The sequence below is a fragment of the Falco biarmicus genome, chromosome 6 (genome assembly GCF_023638135.1).
Source record: "Falco biarmicus isolate bFalBia1 chromosome 6, bFalBia1.pri, whole genome shotgun sequence".
NCBI classification, from domain to species: Eukaryota; Metazoa; Chordata; class Aves; order Falconiformes; family Falconidae; genus Falco; species Falco biarmicus.
In genome coordinates this window covers 34028711-34042711 of record NC_079293.1, presented here as the reverse complement: position 1 = coordinate 34042711, position 14001 = coordinate 34028711, and the positions used below count along the sequence as shown (strand labels likewise).

Genomic DNA, 14001 nt, shown 5'->3' with positions numbered 1-14001 from the left:
ATGTATTTGATACCAACAATTGCAAGGAAAATTGGTGGGCAGAAGTTCAGTTATCATGTTCATTGCACATGCGAGTGAGACTTTAGGTATGTCTATATAGTAATGTTAAGTTATAATATAACACTAGCTAGCACAGTTGAACATGGGACACAGCTTCATCAAGGGCTAAAAATGTGACTATAAACTCTCCAAGACTGCTGGATTGGTCTATGGTTGATATTTTGTGATGTGACCGCACTGATATTAATTTGCTGTAGTTCAATTAAAGTTAGCATGGGCCAACCTAGCTATGCTACACTTGCTTCCTCAAAGTGCTATGTATGCATATTTTTTCTGTAAGTCATGGAGTTTTATATTCAGCACTTTGCTTACTTTCACATCCTCTGCTTAGACACGGGTATTATACCAGGATTTATAGGGCCAGAAGTATGCCTTGGCCTCCATAATTGGTAAGAATAAACAAGTTGTATATCTAATGCAAGACTTTTCAACTTCTTGGCAATTGGGAGTGGATGACAACAGTCCCATTTACATTAAAGCCAGCTGTCAGATAAGAAGTATGATTTTATATGATAGTGGAAAATTGTCCTGCAGGCCAGATGTGTCTTGCAAGCTGTTAGCTGGCCAGGCTTTGTTTCATGCATTAGTAGTCATAGCTCCATTTTATGTTGCAAATGAGTGTTCAATTCCTCTGAGCAATTATCTTGTCTCACTTTCTGTTTGTGAGCACCAGGCAAAATTCCAAGGTCATATAAGCGATTTCTTTAAAATAGAACATACCAGTATGTCCTATTCACTGAACATTTTATGTACTTGTTGATATGGAATGAGTAATTATGCTGTTTTAATTATTGGGGCAGTAGAACTTTAATGTAGAGAATGGTTATGAAAAAAACCCAAAATTTCGTCTTTTGCACGGTATTTTAGATTTATTTTTGTTCTGAATAGAGTAGAATAGAATAGAATAGAGTGGAATATTTCAGTTGGAAGGGACCTACAATGATCAACTAGTCCAAGTGCCTGGCCACAGGCATTTGCCAAATTACTTTTAGCTGTCTTATTCAGCTCTAAAATGCTTACAGGGGTTCAACCAGCTTTGTGTTATGGGTCTATCTCATGTATGTGCTTCTAAGTTGGCATCAGTCAAAAAGCTGGATGTCCAGTGCTCCTCACTGTTGCATGTTCAGTAACTTCAAAAAAATGATGTGATGATAACCTGTGGCTGATTCTATTTCTCTGTGTTTCCAGATAGCCTCTCTGAGAAGAGGGGAACAGCACTAAACTTGACAAGATGCAGGTTTCACAACTTGGGTTTGTCATGATCCTCCTTTGATATTGAACAAATTGCTTATATTTCAGTGTTTGTGTTGTGGATAATTGCACTGTAGAGTGCTTAGCCAGTAGGAAAATGAGGAGGATGGCCTGGGAGACATGGCACTTCTATTTCTCCCATGTCAGGCAGGTGAGTTTTTACAGCACGATGCAGAAGACACGGGACCGACTGTCTTCTGTACATCTCCCATGTTCCCCTTTTCTGTCAATCAGCTACAAAACAGCTTTGGTATGAAAATATTTCTTTTGCAGCTGGGTCCAACCTAGCCCGGAGTCAGTGCTGCAGAGCCAGGCTGCTCCTGAAGCCCTCCGCACCCCTCATGTGGGCACAAATCCAGGCTTGATCCTTCCCCTGCTTCCTACACTGCTCAGTGTCCAAGAGCTTTGTAAGAGTAGCCATGGGGCTTGCCCACCCTCTCTAACCCCCTGAACCAAGGCATTATTCATCTGTGTACGTGAGGAACTGACTGACCAGACCTGGCAGTGGGTGCAGGCAGCACCTTCCCAGGATCGGGAATGGTATCCAACACCTGTGGCCTCAGCCACAGCCACCAGTTACCTCAGGTAACAGCAAGGCCTGGGGCAGCCCTGCGGCTGGGATAACTCTGTGGACGTTTTGATGTGAGCTACACCACTGAAAACACTATGTGCAAACACTTTGGGATTCGCAAGCTTCAAGGTTTTCCTACATGTAAAAGCAGAGTGCGCTTTATTAACGAATTACCAAGTGCCTTCTACCCAACTGGAGTACGACCGTCAATGGCTGTGGCGGGGCGGGCAAGCCCCCAGCCCACCTCCCAGCTCAGGGGCCCACCCGCCGGCGGCTGGCAGCGGCCTGCGCAGGCCGCCACGGTGCCCCCGGCGCTGCCGCCGCCTCAGCCGGCGCCTCAGGGGGTGGGGGCAGGGCTCGGCCCCGGCCCAAAGCAGCGGCAGCGCTAGCGCCTGATGTCGTGGGGCGGGTGGCGGCGCGTTAATGGCGTCTCTCGTCTCCCGCTGCCGGAAACAGCGGAGCGCGCGGCCCGGGCGGGCTTCCGGCGGCGGTTGCCAGGGTGACGCGGTTAGCGAGGAGGCCGCGCTGGGCCCGCTGCGCCGCGCTGCCGTGAGGCGCCGTGTGCGTCCCGCCTCGCTCCGCCGGGATGTTCATCTACCTCTGCAAGAAGGTGCTCCCGGGGCACGGCGGAAAGTCGCGGTGGTGGGGGGGCAGGCAGCCCTAGGGCAGGCGGAGATCCCCGCTCCCCCTGCCCGCTTCGGCCGGCGCCTCGGGGCGCTGAGGGAACCCTGGGGGCTCCCTCCCGCTGCCTGCGGCTGCTGCGGCTCCGCTAGCGCTGGTGGGCGGCCGTGGGCTTGGTCCCTGCCCGGAGCGTGCCCTGCTCTGCCCTTCTCGCTCCCTCTCGGCCTGGGTTTGGGGCTTGGGGTTTCGTTGGTCTTCAGCTGGCTCCTGAGCAACTGCACCCCCCAGGAGACCTTGGACATAATTCCAACTGGAGACCAGCTCGTGGCAAAGCCCTGCGCGCTGCGTGATACCTCTCACCTGTTTTGTTGCACTTCCGTGCACACCTTTGAAGATGCCCTCTTATTACTTAGTGCATGCGTTAATTTCCATTTTTGCAAGTGTTGTGTTGCACGGTGTCACTAGTGCTTGTAGCTTTAATTGTCTTCTGTCCCTTTTTGCATGTGCTGAAGAAATAATTTTATCTTGTGTGCTATCATAGGTGTCTTTGAGGTGTTTCTAATAGAGTATTTTAAAATAAAACATGATTCTTACAACTGTGTAGGGAAACAAAATATTTCTTTTATAGATTGCAATTCCTGGTAATGTTCGATTAAGATGTATTTCCTGGAATAAGGATCAAGGCTTCATAGCCTGTGGTGGAGAGGATGGATTACTCAAAGTTTTAAAATTGGAAACACAGACAGGTAAATGAGGGTTGTTTTGTTTTGGTTTGGTTTTTTTAAGAACAAAACCCACCATACTTCAGAAAGCATAAGTACTTCCACAAGTTACTTGACAATATTTTATATTGTGTATATTTTAAATCTGTACATACATTTGTATAAACATCAAATGTGCTGTCACTTTCTTTTGAACACTTTTCTTCCAGCTTGTCTTACATGGCACACATGTAGTTTGTCAACCTGTTGTATCTCCTGAAGTATTCTTCAGTGCTGCTTCTTTTCAGGGCATATTTCTTTCTTGTTTGTATAGGCTTCCAGTTTATTTTTGAACTGATTTTGTTATTTCTTAATTTTGTTTGGATGTTCTCTACCATCTTCATTATTTTAGGGAGTAAGCTCTGGGGTTTTTTACTTTTATATAAATATGTTCCAAGAAAAGTAAAATCCAGTATATTTTCAAAACCTTTTAAACCTTATTCTGAAGGTAACAAAATGTGATAGCCATAGTTGTTGTGGGTTTTTTGTTTGTTTTGTTGTTTTTTTCTTGAAAAAACGCTAGGCCATAAAGAACATATGAACTTGGTTGAGTATGGTATGACTAGCAAACATGTTGAATTGAGGGGTGGAAAATTAATCCTGTGGTTAGAATTTACTTATAGGTGAATAATTTTATCTGTGTAAATAGTGATTAGATGTGCAGTATTGATAGAGGCACAGTAGTATGTATGCTTTATTAGAATTATTTTGTAGCTATTTTTGTTATTTTTAGATGAAGCAAAAATAAAGGGACTTGCAGCTCCCAGCAATCTTTCTGTGAATCAAACTCTTGAAGGTCATAGTGGTAAGTGTATTTGAGCATTTAAAATACTTTTGATTAGAATAAAGAAAAAATACAAGATTTTGTGAAGTTGATAGAATAATTTTGCTGTATCTTTTTATTATAAGCTTGAAATAAAGATTATCAATATTCAACTCAGGTATATAACAGCTTGGCTATCTATTTTTACGAAGTTATCTGATGAAAGACCTACAGTAAATCTTTCATGATTTGACAGTGAATTACTGGGTTGAGAATGAAACTTACTTAGCCTTACCTCAGTTCTCCTGGCTGATACTGTATGTGTGACATGGAATGGAAGCTGCATAAACCAAGCTCTGCTCTGCCTGTTACAATTTAAAGTTTGCTTATGTATTTTGCAAGATTAAGTCTGTGAACTTTGAAATTACAGTGTAACTTGTTTTGTATTTACATCAGGCCTTGCTTTTTCCAAATTATTTGCTTCCCAATTATTATCCTGAGAAGGAAATACTGGTTTCTGTTTCAGTGGATGATGCTATTGTATGTGTTATATTACAGAGGGACCTTTTTTTAAAAAAAAATCAGGCAGTGCTACTGGTATAGTAATTGTTATCTCAGACTTCAGCATGGTTAATCTGGAAATGCTACTTAGTTGCATGGGACTAGAATATATTTTTAGGTATTTACATAAAAGATCATTATACATTTGTTCACATACTGCTTTGGTAGATGACAGATAAAGAGTGCTTTATAGCAGAAGAGAAAAGCTAAACTAATGAGCAGTTGATGCTGGAATTGCTGAGTTAAACAATGATGTTCTACTGTGGTTTAAAAAAAAAGAACAATTTTCTTTTACACTGTATACACTGTATATACAAAGTTTTAAACTCTGTACAATAGGTTAAATCAGAAATGAGACTAAAAGCCTTGTTTTTTCTAGTGATACATGTGGATAAGCCTTTTTTTTTATAGTGTCTGTAAGATTTGCTTATATGTTATGGTAGCTTTACATTCCCTTCTGAAGAAATCAAAGGTAGTTCAGTAAACCTGATTTCTGTCTTAAATATATCTTCATTTTCCATTTATTGACAAATTACAGAATGTGTATATACATAGACTGCAGTATAGTATACAGACAAAGTTTAGAGAGGTTAGAAAACAGGCTAGAGAAGGATAGTGTGTGAAAGTAAAAATTGAATGCAGGGAAATTGGATGGGGAGGAATTAAACTCTCATGTGAGAAATGTTGTCACCATCTATGGATAATGGGATATGAAGAGAATGGTAAAATCCTTATGCTATTTGACAAAATGTTTTTTTACTGAGGATTTGCAGTTGAAACCTGCCAACAGTCAGGTTATTTTTAGGGACCTGGTTAAAAATGATCTAAAAAATTAATTGTGACAAGTTGATTTAGTGGATACTTTGAACAGACGTCTTCAATTCTGAAGTAGATTACTGTTACTTTGAAAAATTCATTCAGGATATCTTTGATCGCATCTGTTGATAAATGATGGAAATGCTGAAAAAATGGAAAAAACTCAGAGGAAATGGATGGCTAGTGGTGAGGGCATGAAAGAATGTGATGCTTGAAGTTGGCAATTCAGTGTTGAACTGATTAAATAAGATGCTGCATAGAAACAGTTTGGATGTTTCAAGTCAAATATGTATGAGTAGGATCCCATATGAGACTTCATGGTCTGAAGGAATTGATTGTAGAGTGCTGTTCTTGGTGATTGGGAGATTTTGTTTTAGAAGTGCAACCCTACTGAAGATCAAGTTAGTAAGAGGAAGGAAGAAACAAAACTTAACGACAAGTTTTGTCAGCTTCCCAGATTAATGTGTCAGAGGCCGTCAGAAATCGCAAAACTGTGATTTGGGGTTTATGTACTGAAGGAACATTCTGAACAGAATTTGGAGAGGATGTTACTCAAGTGGGTGAATACGGAAGCAAAAGGAGCCCATTAGCTGAATTTTGAAAGAAGAAATGAGTGATACAGGAAGAATGCCTAAAACTAAATCAAAGTCAGCAGTGCAGATTTCTGATAGGCTCCAGGTTGATTAAGCTGGATGTGGTGGTTTTTATTAATGTATTTAAATGATGTAAATAAAAAAAAAAGTTATATCATTTTCTAGGTTCCGTGCAAGTGGTGACATGGAATGAACAGTATCAAAAACTGACTACTAGTGATCAAAATGGACTCATCATTGTGTGGATGCTGTATAAAGGTATTCTACAGATTAAATTTGAGATGGGGATAATATTCCATCTTGTAAAAAACATTTTCATATTTTCCTTTTCAGCAATTTTTTAACTGTTTTTCAGACTTCTTAGTTTGCAGACTGTAAGGCTCAAAATAGATTTAAAACAATTTCCAAGTTTTTATTGTAATACTTGTCTACATTTTTCATAGTGTAGTTACATATGAAAAGACATTTGTCCTCCAGAGCTACCTTAGCCATATGCTTGGTAAACTGCTCTAAATTTATTATCTGTGTTCCTCCCTTGGAAGAATATAGTATATTGAACAAAAAATACCCAGGAAGCAGTGCTTCTTTGTGTAGGTTCTGTTCTGGATATCTTTGTAATATTTAAATACTTCTGCAAAGTACATGAAGCATAGACATGTTTGTAAAACTACAAGAACTTAGCAACCCTGCTTAGAACATCAATTAAATACTTTCATAAAAACAATCTCTAGAAATGTTTAATTAAGGCAGTGAACCATTACGACTAACCAGTGTATTGCTGTAATTGGCTTTTATTGTTCTTGACCTTTTCACACATCCGTATACTTCTCTGGTATGTTTAAATTCATTTGAAAGCCAGCAAACCTCACAGGGAAATTACACACTTTCCAACATATGGGAATGAAAGTAAAGGGTTTTCTTTTTCTCTTGGGGATTTTTGTTTAATGAAAAATGGAAAGAAATAAAATCTCAGCTCAGATTCTCATTTCAAGAATAAAGAATATCACTTGATTGATCTTTCTGCCTGATATGTGGTGGCTACTGTCACAGAAATAATCTCTTAATTTTGGAAAAGAACCAGTAAATTATTTAATATGTATTCCTATCAAAGACTGTTCTTCCCTCCATTTATGTTTCCTAGTGTATTCTTGCCAGTTCTGAGATTACGCAAGCACAGATCTCTTCCTGTAGGGTCTCTCCTGTCTTTGGCTCCTGTCTCTGAAAGTAGCTCACACCTGAACACTAGGTTTCACAACAATTACATCTGTGTAGTCTGGGGGACACTGTAGCATAGTCTTGCTAGAGTTTTATGGGAAGGGCAGAATGTTGTTTTTAATTCCTTTCCAAAACTTACTGCTACTGTAGCTCTTTGTTGTATATGACACTGCAGAGTCGTATGTAACCTACTGTCTCACGTTTACTTATAAGCAGCCCAGGTTTCTCTTGTTTCATTGAAGACCAAATTTGATTGCTTGGTAACTCATAAACTTTGTGTGCTGTATTTGGGCTTTTTTAAAACAACGTCAGGAATTCATATTGCTAAGAAATCTCATTACAGTCCTATTTGCGTATCTTTCTAATTAGAGAGTAATTTTTCTCTTTGAGTTCAGTGATTAGCATATACCTTGACTCCACTAGAGGATTATCAAATCAGAAGTATAACTCAGTTTTTCATTCACTACCAATAGGTGCTTGGTATGAAGAGATGATTAACAATAGAAATAAATCTGTTGTTCGAAGTATGAGCTGGAATGCTGATGGACAAAAGATTTGTATTGTATATGAAGATGGAGCTGTGATTGTTGGATCAGTGGATGGTAAAATTTAAGCTCTACTAATTGTGGTGTTACATAGCTTTTGTTTTCAGTATTATGTACATAGTGGCTCTGTTTCTCTAGATAAATACAATTGATAGTTACTTTTTAATTGTTGCTTTGACTTGCTTAAGCTGTTTTATTTTTTACATTGGTAACTTGCATCCTATTTTTGATTTTGTAGTATGTTTATTAAGTACAGTCGGTGTTCTATTACAGGCAATCGCATTTGGGGAAAAGACTTGAAAGGTACTCACCTGTGCCACGTGGCCTGGTCCTCTGATAGCAAAGTCTTACTCTTTGGAATGGCAAATGGAGAGATTCACATTTATGACAATCAGGGAAATTTTATTGTAAGTTCATGGTGGTATAATAAAGGTATTAACTTCAGCAAGCATAAATCCTTACTTCCTCTTAATTTATTTCATGTTTGTTTGTTTAGTTGGTGGATTTCAGTACTGAGAACTGGACAGGGTCTTGTGCATGAAGTTGTTGCTCAAGTTTTATGCAGCTGCAACTTTTTAATATAGTTATTTCTTTCTTGGGAGCTAAATGAATATTGCATCAACTAATGCCTTTTTGCCTTGCAATAGTTACTGAAATTGTAAAAATACATTTGGTGATACTAATTAAATTAAATTCATGTTAAAAGGACTAGCATGCTTTTTAGACTAAAGCAATAGTTTATTTTCTTATTGCCTCTGTCATTCTTTATTCCATAAGGAATGTTACGTGCTTCAGAGAAAACCTGATAAGTGGAAAAATGAAAGGAAGTGATTATAATATTGCTGCATTCCTACAACTTTGGTTTAGTTATTTATTTTTATCTGCTTACTTGGAGTATTGGACTATGACTATGACAAAATGCTAAACAGAACTAAACCACTATCTTTGAAAAGAGCAACATAACTGGAACCATATTCTTAACTTTTTAGATGCCTATTATGGTGAATTTTCTTTCCCTGTGTCCCTTTGCCTTCCTGTTTTCTTTTCTTTACCTTCCCCACTGTATCTATCTTTCTTACCACTGTGTGAGTCATGGCATTTCCAGCATGTGCTGTAAATCAGTGAAATTCTTTAAGTAAGTTGTCACTTCCCTGCCCGCCCCCCCCCCATCCCCCTTTATCAACAATATATATGGTTGTGCTCTGCCCCACCGTGCTCCCACCCCCCTTCCATAATTTACCTGGTAGCCCTTCTAGAAGTGATCCAGGTGCACTCTTTCAGAAAAAGCCCTTACCTGTGTTACCAGATGTACAGGGCTAATTATTAAAAAAGTAAACTTACCTTAATTGGTGTTCTAGTTCAGACACTTATTTTTTACAATTATTTTTATATATTTTTTTAAGACACTTCTATCAAGAAAAAGCTGACAAAGATTTTTTTTTTTTTTTTTTAAATCTTTTGGCCAGGAATGGTTTGAAATTATTTTTGTTTTTTGCAAAGTGCCAGTGGGGTTCCTTATGTGCATGTGGTGGGGACTTCTTGTTTGTTTGGGTTTGTTTCGTTTTCTGTGGTTTTAAGTTACTTTTCAAAGAATGAAAACACCAACGTTAAAGTACTTCTTAGTAGTTAAAATACATGTTTTCGTTTGTCTGATCTGTCTGTGAATAAGGAATTCTTTCAAACTCTTAAAATTTTGAAAGTGTGAAGATTTTTTCTTGGGACAGGAAAAATTTTTTCCATAGACATCTTGTCTTCTGCAAGGTATCAGTAGAGAGATAAATTGTTCTTCTAAATAACATTTTGTATATGACTTTAAATGATTAACCATTCTTGTCTAGGTGAAAATGAAACTGAGTTGTTTGGTGAACTTAACTGGAGCATTCAGTATTGCTGGAATACACTGGTATCATGGTACAGAAGGCTACATTGAACCAGATTGTCCTTGTCTTGCTGTCTGTTATGACAATGGAAGATGCCAGATAATGAGAGATGAGAATGACCAGAGTAGGTACAAAATGTGTGTGCTAATTACTGAACTACTCTTGATCCAAAACATCTACTTGTGTTTATATTCTTGATGTTTATTTCTTAAAAACTAGATCCTGTTTTGATTGACACTGGTATGAATATAGTATGTATTCAGTGGAACCACTGTGGAAGCGTATTGGCGGTGGCAGGGTCCCTAAAAGCAACTTCTCAAGAAAAAGATGTAAACATTGTGCAGTTCTATACTCCGTTTGGTGAGGTAAAAATATTCAATATATATATTAAATGTTTTTTTTAATCTTAGAATGTTTTGTCTGTATGGTCATTACTGGTGGAGTTTGGATGCCAAAATGTAGGTGTTTAGTGTGTTTAATGTGCTCTAAGGTATCTAGGATATCTACCTGGATCTTGAAAGATGACACGGGACCAGGTACCCTTTTAGAACCGCAAGTTAGTGGCCAGTGCGAGAACCCAATTGCAAAGTGATGGGATATGTATAGTGTCTAACTTGGAACATCTAACTCGGATACCTCAGTTCAGACTATAGTCAGTAAGCGATTTGGAATGCTTAGGCAGCAGGTAAGATGCTAACTTAACCTCTGGGTATCAAATACAGTGAATGTTCCCCTCTATTTTTATGGCATCAGTAAAACTGAGAAACAGCTTCTGGTACCAGTAAAAGCAACGGCTCAGAAACCTCAGAAAATACTGTTTCTAATCTTCATTTGTCTGTTGGGCATATTGTCTTGTAAATGTTAAAAGACCGCTTTCCTATACATTTCTGTTCATGGTGCTACTCTTGCCTTGCAAGGTAATTTCAGATAATTTCACTTTCCCTCCTAGGCATATATCAGGAAATCAGTAAGTTAGTTTTACGTATCTGAGTGTGAGAAAGTTTGTCCCTTGTACAGAGGAAGTACTGGTTGGCTCTGGGGGTATCTGTGGTAAGCATATTGCTGTGACCTGTGCTGCGAAAGGGGTTAAGATGCAACATCATCTGTAGATTTTCCCTTAGTTGAAAGAATTAAATGGAACTGAAGACTTTGGGCAATAGTTATGTCTCTGGTTGCTGCTTCAGATCAACTGAAATAGGGGTTCCAGACTCTGTATCTAGTGTTTAGAAGTAAATTCTTCAGTGTTTAGAGTTGTTTTGTACTAGTTCTGATATTCAGGTACAGGCTTAACTTTTTGGAAGATGGTATCTTTTGAGAAATGTGTGACCAGCATTGGGACTTAATATTTACATCGGATCAAAGGCATGAAAAAGGTAGTTTAGGCACAAACTAAACTTTGTTTAGGCACAAAGTTATGCCCTCAAAAGGAAAGTTAGATTTAAGCATAAGTATTGGTGTTCTGCTGAGTAAAATATTGTATTCTTTTAAAGCCTAAGATTATTCAAAATTTTGCAGTAAATAGTAGATTAATGTATCCTTTATTACATATGTCTATATTATTGGCAAACAAAAAGTTTCCCGCAAACAAGTGCTCTGTGGGACTAAGGTTATAGTTTTTGAAAACATTTTTTCCAATTGTTGTGTTCAAATTCTACAGCAAAATAAAGATACAAAAAAGAGGGAAAGCTTATTTCTTTGCTAGCTGTTAATTGTAAATAGACATGTAACTGCCTTTTGTAGACTTTTTTATGAAAGGGAATAGAGAAGAGGAAAATGTCTGTTGCCTCACTGCAATTTGTGTACCTATGCGGTTAATTCATTGTATGCTCTTGGCATAGATTAGCTATATGCTTTTGTTTAAACTAACAGCTGTAGTTAAGGGTGTTATACATCAACTGACTAATACACTTCCAACATAAATGAAACTTCTGAGGCATGTCAGATATCAGTACTATTACTGTGTTTATTTTAGTAGCTACTGAAATTAAAAAGGTGATTCAAATTGTCAACCAAAGGAAAAAATGCTTGTACTGTCATTCTTCATCTATTATTTTTCTAAGCTGTCGCTGAGGTGGTTTAGTTTTTTCTGTCTGACAAAAAAAGAATTGAGGCAAAAGCAGTTTTATGGTAATGCGTGTTAAATAGATCCCTGTTTGTTTGTACGTGTATTGTAATTTGGAGTCATTATGGGGTACTGTAAAGAAGTTCTATGTTTGGTTTTTATCAACTATTGGAACTGTTTATGTATTTTTAGGGTGGTTTTCCTATGATAAATTCAGAACTCTTTCTTTCCTTGTTTTAAACAAGCATTTGCGCACACTGAAAGTTCCTGGCAAACAGGTATCTGCCTTGTCTTGGGAGGGAAGTGGACTGAAAATTGCACTAGCTGTTGATTCTTACATATATTTTGCAAACATTCGTCCAGATTACAAGGTATGTAGTAATGTGGCACCTAACTGTATTAATACAGGTTTCCTCTTACTCTCTTTCTGAATGAGTTGAAAAAGTAGCTTTCTCTAATACATAAATCAGTGCTTAACTTATGGTTGCTACTTGACTAACACTACTGAGCTGAAGTTTTAGTAGAATATGTGTGTCTGTTTTGGTGATGGAATGACTTAGCCATTGCTTTTATAATGAATTTGTGATTTTATTTTCGTAATAGGGAAATGTGAGCTTTGTTAATATTAACAGAATTGGGCATGATTCTAAATTTGGTAGTAATTGAGGCTGTCATGTAGGTAAGGCTCCAGTGTTTTCATTGCTGTTTGGTTATACTGAGTGGGCTAAGCAATACAATGGGAATTGCTTGAGCCTTACTTTTACTGCCTTTTTTTTTTTTTTTGGTAGTGAATTACTAGTTTAAAGCAGGAGTGTTTGTGTAGAACCTTGAGCAGCAGTAATGAATGCAACCTGATAACTGTTCTTCCTACTTATATTTCAGTTTCCAACATACCTTTTACAAATATGTATTGAGCTAATTCTAAATAATGATCTTGTCTACTGTATGGGTGTTTTTTGTGTTTTGTTTTGTTTTTTTTTAGTTAGGACTATTTAACTGTAAATTTACAGTTTAAAAAAAATAGCGATTACTGTTAAGTGTACAGTATTGTGTACCTTTTTTTTCCAACACAAGGTATGTTTTTTAATCATCAGTGTGTAACTACTGTGATTAAAGAGAGTGAGTGTGTAACATGAGGAACATACTGCTGCTATATTGAAATGTATTCTTCCTCTTGGTTGTGAAAAGTCATTGGTCAGGGAGTTAAAATCACGAATCTGTTAGAAGCAGTCTCAAATTGTTTGTTGTAAATCTGCTGGAAAAGACTTTGGAAATTAGAGCTGGTAATTAGTCTTGCAGGAAATGCTACCTAATGTTTATTCTGGGAAACATGTAACAGCTGTAAGAGAGGCCTGTTGCTGTTTCTTAAACTCATCAGTATCTATGAGACCATGTGTATTTCAGGATCTGGCAGTTTGCAAATGAATAAGATTTTGAAACTTTAGTTTTAGAAACTGCTCTTTGTTACTTTTTTCCCTCTCCTTTTTGTATATTTATAGTGGAAAAATATGTGCTCAAATTTGTTCATTTATGCAGTAAATAAACACTTAACCTGTTAGTAGTATACTTGTTTCAATGTCAAATATTTTTATGGTGTGTTGTCCTTCCATAAATAATACACATTGCTACCACTATGTTCTTTGTGATTATATCTGTAACTCCATTTTAGGAACTAGATACTGTAAAAGGTGTCAGTCATTAAATGGTAGTGATTCAAAACTGTCATTAACTTAAACTGGATTGGAATTAATGACCTGGAGATGAAGTGTTAGTATCACATTACCAATCCACTGAATAATCCGGTTTTGTGTATTTTTCAAGTGTTAAGAGAAAGGGGTTTTAAAGTTAATGTGACAGTAAAAACTATGAATTGAGCTGATCTTTTTTAAACTATTCATAGTTTACATGGTGTCTTTTTGGAGTTGTAATACCAATTTAGAGTCTATAGTGCTAGTTGCATTTCTTCTGCTGTATTGTTCAAATCTACATTTGATTTCACTTTATATCCTTATCATACAGTATTCTGGGGTCCTTTGCCACTTCTTGAAATCAGTTCTAGGTTTGACAAACAGTTTACAGTTTACTGGCTTGTTACCTTGTAACTTATTCCTCTCATATAAATTTTGAGTATTCAGAATAGTGTAAGTTCCAGTTTGCATCTCTGAAAAGGATCCTGTGGGTAGTGCTCTCAGCTGTCAAAAACTACCTTTATTCCAATCGTTTTATTGTCTTCCTGTATCCAAAATGAGCTTGATTTTCTTGAAAATCCAAGTAGGTCTTATCAGTTGGGTCATCTCTGTTC

The 14001-nt window shown here is 37.6% G+C and overlaps 1 protein-coding gene across 6 annotated transcripts in view; it reads left to right on the top strand.

Moving 5' to 3' along the window:
• Positions 1-2291: 2291 nt before the first annotated feature.
• WDR35 (WD repeat domain 35) overlaps positions 2292-14001 on the top strand; it is a 51053-nt gene continuing 39343 nt past the window's right edge. For 2 of the 6 annotated variants that reach the window (XM_056343911.1, XM_056343909.1), the window contains exons 1-9: positions 2292-2492; positions 3132-3249; positions 3998-4069; positions 6163-6255; positions 7686-7814; positions 8031-8164; positions 9596-9761; positions 9857-10002; positions 11945-12070. In XM_056343911.1, the coding sequence (XP_056199886.1) occupies positions 2469-2492; positions 3132-3249; positions 3998-4069; positions 6163-6255; positions 7686-7814; positions 8031-8164; positions 9596-9761; positions 9857-10002; positions 11945-12070 (1008 nt within the window). In that variant the 5' untranslated portion in view covers positions 2292-2468. The remainder of the gene's footprint in view (positions 2493-3131; positions 3250-3997; positions 4070-6162; positions 6256-7685; positions 7815-8030; positions 8165-9595; positions 9762-9856; positions 10003-11944; positions 12071-14001) is intronic. The other 4 variants (XM_056343905.1, XM_056343906.1, XM_056343907.1 and 1 more) reach the window with 4 other exon arrangements.